The sequence below is a fragment of the Plasmodium falciparum genome, assembly GCF_000002765.6.
Source record: "Plasmodium falciparum 3D7 genome assembly, chromosome: 14".
NCBI classification, from domain to species: Eukaryota; Apicomplexa; class Aconoidasida; order Haemosporida; family Plasmodiidae; genus Plasmodium; species Plasmodium falciparum.
The window spans coordinates 2,467,501-2,475,000 of NC_037283.1; the positions used below are offsets into that span (position 1 = coordinate 2,467,501).

General features: G+C 17.5%; 2 protein-coding genes across 2 annotated transcripts in view; both read left to right on the forward strand.

The window, feature by feature from the left end:
- PF3D7_1460500 (conserved Plasmodium protein, unknown function) overlaps positions 1-3,489 on the forward strand; it is a gene marked incomplete at both ends in the record, with an annotated part of 4,899 nt that extends 1,410 nt beyond the window's left edge. Inside the window, one exon of the mRNA XM_001348715.1 lies at positions 1-3,489. This exon is cut by the window's left edge and continues 1,410 nt beyond it. Within this exon, the coding sequence (XP_001348751.1) occupies positions 1-3,489 (3,489 nt within the window).
- A 2,768-nt stretch (positions 3,490-6,257) lies between these two features.
- On the forward strand, positions 6,258-6,704 carry PF3D7_1460600 (inner membrane complex sub-compartment protein 3; the record flags this gene model as incomplete). Its single annotated transcript, XM_001348716.1, has 1 exon — positions 6,258-6,704. One exon carries the CDS (start codon positions 6,258-6,260, stop codon positions 6,702-6,704), a length of 447 nt encoding a protein of 148 aa, XP_001348752.1.
- Between the last annotated feature and the right edge of the window lie 796 nt (positions 6,705-7,500).

The window sequence follows — 7,500 nt, forward strand, 5'->3', positions numbered from 1 at the left end:
GTGAATCCGAAGCAATTAGATTCATCATGTAATGAAATGTATGAAGCGAAAGAAATAAATGAGTTTCCCAAAGGTAATAAAAGAAATGTACCAAATAATACAAAAGATAAGGAGGATATAAACAATGACAACAATAATAATAATAATAATAATAAAAATAATATTAATTGTTCTTATAAAGATACATTTCCATATTATTTATCCATGAATGATAAGAAAAATAGAGCATATACCGAAAATGATAACGATACTACTAGTTGTTCAAAAGAAAATGTTGCATTTTATGAACACAATAATAATAATTTAAAAAATATTAACAATATAAAAGTATGTAACAATAAATCTCATGAAAAATATAATTACATAAACACATCTAATAATATGATAAACACCTATAGAAATAATGATATACATGAAGACAAATATAAAGAATATAATAAAACAAAAAGAAATACAAATAATTCAAAAGAAAATACAAATAATTCAAAAGAAGATATAAATAATTCAAAAGAAGATATAAATAATTCAAAAGAAGATACAAATAATAATAATTGTTCAGATAATAATATGAATACTTCTTCTTATAATGAACATTTTAAATATATTATTAAAAATTATATTAAAAATAAAAATAAAGATAATTATGCTCTTTTGAATCAAGTATTTGAAACTAATAAAAATAAAAGGATATGTATAAATAATTCGGAGAAAGAGAATCATCTTAAGGAAATAATAAACAACAACAACAACAATAATAATAATAATTATTATTATTATCATAAGGATAATTTTAAAATATTCAGTGGACCAGCAACAGATAAAGAAATTATAAATAATTTTATATCTAATATAAAATCAATGGAGAAAGCAAAAGAAAAGGAATGTGAAGCAGAATATAATAAGATTATAAATAATAATTATAATATACGAACAAATAGCTTTCATAATAATAATAATAAAAGTTCTAATAATAATTCCAATACATCAGCTATTGAAAGATATGTATATGAAATTTTAAATAAATTTAATCGTACATATTGTAAAGAACTATATAAAGAAAATCATGTATATCAAAAACAGTCCATACAAAATGATAATACAAAAAATTTAAAAGGAAATAATGATTCTTTATATCCATTTTTAAATGAACAATCTAAAATAAATGAACCAGATAATAAAGAAATTGCACCTACAGTTTCGAGCTGTCTAAATGTTAGAGAATACCTAAAATTAAAAAAATTATTACATATATCAAATGAAATTCAAGACATAAACCAAAATAAAAAGGATATACAAAAGAAGGAAGAAGAACATATACATAATAACACGGAAAATGGTGATGTAATGAATAAAAAGATCAATATGTTAAATTGTGATGAAAATAAACATAATAATAATATGAAAAATATATATGATATACCGAACAATTCGAACAATTCAAACAATTCAAACAATTCAAACAATTCAAACAATTCAAACAATTCAAACAATTCAAACAATTCAAACAATTCAAACAATTCAAACAATTCAAACAATTCAAACAATTCAAACAATTCAAACAATTCAAACAATTCAAACAATTCAAACAATTTAAACATTTCAAACAATTTAAACATTTCAAACAATTTCCATAATGATCATAATTATAGTAAAATAACAGAATATAATTTAACCCAAATGTATAATGACTATATCAATATGTATGGAAATAAAAAAAAAAAAGATTTTATTAAAATGATAGAAAATTCGTCCTTTGGACCTGCAGAATATGATAACAATTTTTCAAATTATAAAATATGTGAAGGAATTATAAAGAATTTTCTTAATAATAAATCTATGAATTCAGATGACAAAATTGATCAGCATGATGTTATGGAAATATTGGAGAAATATAATAATTATTTGAAATTAAGAAATTATATTATTCCAAAAAATATGTATACTATATCATGTGATCATAAAAATGATAATATAGGTTCTTGTATTTATTGTTCAAAAATAAATTTTAGGATTTATAAACCTTCTTCACAAAATGATTATTCAAATGAACGAAACAATGTAGAAAATAATAAAAATGAACAAGTATTAAGGAATCCTCTTGTAAATAATGAACTCTTCTGTAATTATCACAAGATTCAAATAAAGAAGTTGAATTATTTATCATTAAACAATATTAATATGAAGACTGTGCGTGATTTAGATTTAGTTGGATGTACGAATACGAGTTGTTTCTTTCATAAATATCGTATTACTGGTTGTAATGAAAAAAAATGCATTAATGCGAATAATAATTATGTTAATTCGTGTAATATTGAAAGTACTAATGATGGTAAGGATGATAATAATGACAAATTAGATGGTGATGAAATAAATGGTGATGAAATAAATGGTGATGAAATAAATGGTGATGAAATAAATGGTGATGAAATAAATGGTGATGAAATAAATGGTGATAATTTAAATAATGATAATTTAAATAATGATCAATTAAATGATGATCAATTAAATGATGATAATTTAAATAATAAGGATGAACCGAACGATAAACAAAATAGTGCATATAATAATTCATTGAAGAGTATGATAGAAAAATTTCCAAAGGAAGAAATAAATGAATTGTTTCTAAAGGAGTGCATTAATTCGTTCAGATTACAGAACAATAAAAGTAGGAAACCAAAGGAAGTGTTATTAGATACTCAACAATTATTTAATGACGATAATAATTATTTAAAAGAAAATGTATGCTTAGAAAATGATAAAGAATATAACAAGTGTTATGTAAATACACATAAAAACAAAAATACACCCATTAAAGATATTAGAAAGAATCATAATGTAAATAGTCATACATTCCATATGAATAATAACACAAACAATAATGAAATAATATATACTAAAGAGAAATTAAAAGATATAAAAGAATTAATTAATCCATTAAATCTACATAATGATTCAAGAATACCAAATGATTATATTAATCAAAAAAATATATATGAAAATAATAATAATAATAATAATAATAATAATAATAATAATAATAATAATGATAATAATAATGATAATAATAATAATAATAATAATAATAATAATAATAATAATAATAATAATAATAATAATAATAATAATAATAATCGAAGAGCTACTACCAATTTTGTAAATAATTATAACACAAGAATTAATGTGCTTCCTTCTAATAAGGATAATCGAGAAATCTCTAGAACCTCTACCACAGTTTCTGTAAGTCTTAAAGCAAATATCCTTAAAAATAATCAACAGAAAAAAAAAAATAGTAAAACTCTGAATGTAGCAAATAAAAGACCAAATAATATACTTACTCAGGAACAATGGGAATATATAGAAAAAATTAAAAACTACCTCTATGCTACCTATTTAAAAGAAAAGGATAAGGAACACAACCATATTTTAAATAGTAATAAAAATAGTACAAATACAAATGAAAAAGAAAAAGAATGTCATAATGATAATTAAATCAATCAACATGTAAAACCAACAAATGATAAACAAATGAGATGTTGATACCTCACAAATGATTATCATAACTGCAATAAAAAAAAAAAAAAAGTAATATCCGATCTTACATATAATAAAAACATACATAATATATGTGGAGAATTAAATGATATAATAAAAATAGAAACTCCGAATGAACGTATAATAAATAGTGAACCAAATAATCATGAATCTGTTTCTAATTAAATCAACAACAAAATAATTAATAATTTTTCATTTTATGAAAAAAAAAATTAAAAAAAAAAGAAAAATTAAAAAAAATAAGAAAAAAATAAAAAAAAAATAAAAAAAAATAAGAAAAAATAAGAAAAATAAGAACAAAAAGGTTAAAAAATTGAAGTTATAATTTTTGTTTATAATTATTTCTATTCACACTTTTTTTTTTATTACAATATATATATATATATATATATATATATATATTTATTTATTTGAACAAATAAACCTTTTTGTTTTTATTTTCACCTTTTCATTTACATCAATATTTATTTATTATATTTTCTTTATATATATATGTGTATATATTTCTTTCAATTTTTATAGAAAATAAAACTAATTTTATATATTTAAGCATCATATTATAATATTTAAAAAATATATGTAAAAATAATTTAAGAAAAACCTTACACAATCTTTATATATATATATATATATATATCATACTTATAAGCATAAATTATTATGCGTAAAAAAAAAGTTAATTATTATTATACACCTTATTATATTACTTAATATTAAATTGTTTCTAAAATTTTATAATATGATATATTATATCTAATCGTGCACAACTGTACATTTGTCAAGGGCAATTGAAAATTTTTATATAAACTTATTCTATAAAAATGTAAAAAGTTTTATATTTTTTTATTTGTTTATGTTTAGAAATATTTTATTCTATTATTGTATATTTAGGTTAATATAAAAAAGACACGTTTGAAACATAAAAAAATGTAATTATGTAGAGCTTTCATGTATATACGAGTATTTTATTTTAATAAATAAATAAATATATAAATATATTGACATTATACATATATATATATATATATATATATATATATTTATTTATTTATTTAATAGATCCTTATTTTCAATAAGATATGCAATATGAATAAATTGGTACTATTATATAATAATTTATTTATTTTTATATTATATTACGTCTTCCTATAATATGTGTTGCACATACTTTTTCTTCTTATTTTCTTTTACTACATATATAATATGTTATTTGTAAATTTTATCTGAGGTAAACTAGCTTAAATAACATATAAGATAATATTTATAATTCTATATATTTAACAAAAGAAAAGAAAAAAAATGTTATATGTTTCATAAAATATATTTTTATATTATATACAAAAATGAAACACAAAAATATATATAAAATAAAACAAAATAAATATTATTTTATAGTTTATTTTGTTTATGGTGCATTTTATGTAAATATATAATATATATATATATATATTTTTATTATTCTTTTCTTTTTTTTTCTTTTTATGAATATATACAAATTTATAAAAATGTATGTATTATAAAAAACAACATATACATATTATTAATCTACATATATATAATTAAAAATAATATTATATAATATTTACATAAAAATATACATTTAACAATGTATACATATTTATACATATATATAAATATACAATATAATATATAATAAATATGTTCATATATTATATATATATTTTTTTTTTTTTTTTTTTTTTTTTTTTTTTTTTTTTTGGCTGTTTATAATTACAACACAAATACTGAACAGTACAGGTTTTTCAGATAAGTGTATTTTGTGATTTTTTTCTTTTTATATATTGGTGTAATAAATAAACAAAATTCGTGCAAATATTATTTATATATATGTATAATATAAAATAGAATTTTTTCATTTTACACCCAAATTTCCATTTTATTATATATATATATATATATATATATTTATTTATTTTTTTTTTTTTTGTTTTTTTTCTTTTTATTATATATAATATATATATATATATTTATTTTTCATTTTTTTTTTTTTTTATCTTTGTGCTTACATCTGTTTAAGTAAAAAAATTTCATGCACATTATTACAAACTCATAGTTTTCTCTAAAACATATTTTGAATTTCCATAACCGAAAAGAAAAAAACAAAATGAAAAAAAAAAAAAAAAAAAGATAGAATAAAAATATTATATATATATAATATATATAAATAGAAAAAACATGTTTTTTTATTTTATTTTTTTTTTATTTATAATTTTGTAGAGATTATTTTTAATTTTGTGGTTTTTTCCTTTTTTTTTTTTTTTTTTTTTTTTTTTTTTCATTCTTATTTGTTATAATTTTTTATTCATATTACACATTTCATTTGTTATAATTTAAAGTGTAATTTTGGTTACATATATATATATATATATATTGTTTATAATATATATGAGAAATATATGGAAAAAGTTTTATGTTTCAGTCTGAATATTACCATAATAAATAATTATAAAATATATTATTTATTATTTATTATATATTTTTTTATTTCCTTGTTTTAAATTTTACACATTTAATAAAATTAAATAGGATATATTTAATATAATATATCTATTTCTTATAATAATAATAATTATTATTATATTTTTATAAATATACAGATTTTTTTTTTTTTTTTTTCTTTTTCTTTTTCTGAATAATTTTTTTTTTTTTTTTTTTTTTTTTTTTTATGATTAATAATTTTCAAGATGGGAAATTTATGTTGTAGTAATAATGATATAAAAAACAGTAAATCAAATATAGATATATTTCAGGACAATGAGATATATGGAGATAATGAAAATTGGACATTAGAAAATTGGATAAATAAATATAAGAGTGGAAATAGTATAAAGGTTGCATTTCCTGATGGTAATGAAATTCAATGTAATTTTAGGATTTTTTTCAAGGAAAAATATTTTGAATTATCTTTAGATAACAAAGTACGAGTAATAAAATTTAATGATATAAATTGTATACTTCACAGAAATAGTTGTGAAACCTTATTAGAATCTGAACAAAATTTATTAAAATCTCCTAAAGTTATAGGTATTCGTTTAATAAGTACACTAAAGGCTATTGCATTTTCTATGGACAGTCCAGGAGAAGCAAGAATCTTTAACGATTTCTTACAAAAATATTGTTTGAATGCATAAAAGCATCAAAAAAAAAAAAAAAATAATAAAAAAAAAAAAAAGCAAAAAAAAAGATAAGATCAAAAAAATAAGAAGACAACATATATTTTATTATTTAATAACCAAAATATATACATAACAATAATGTAACAATCATTTAAATATTATTTTCATCCAATTAAATTTAAATAAAATTATCCGTGTATTTAAAAAAGAATCAATTCTTTTTTTTTTTTTTTTTTTTTTTTGTTAATTGTCATAAATAATTGAGTATCGTGAGTGCAAAACGTGGTTCAAAGAAGATATAAAATTTTTGACTAATGAATATATAACTGTTCATATATAGGTATTGAAAAGATCAAAATATATATATATATATGTATTCATATATATGGACAAAACAGATGTTATTATATTTTACTATATATTACACCTATATTATAATTAAAAATATATATAAAAAGTGATTGGAAGATTTGCGTGGATGGTATATTATGTAAGAAAATATGCTTGTTAAAAAAAGGAGAATGAAAAAATATATGTATATATATATATATATATATATACATATATTTTATAATTAGATTTTTTTTTTATTAGCCATATTTAAAAAAAAGAAAAAAAAAATTTTGTTTTTATATAAATATATTTTCTCATTTGTTTAAATAAATATATAGATATGTATAATATTTATATATTTATTATTTTTCATTCTTTTATATTCTATTTATTTATTTATTTTTATTTTTTTGTTTGTATTATGTTTCATTTTAAATTTTCATGATGCCCAACAGTATATATCAATATTGTTTTCATT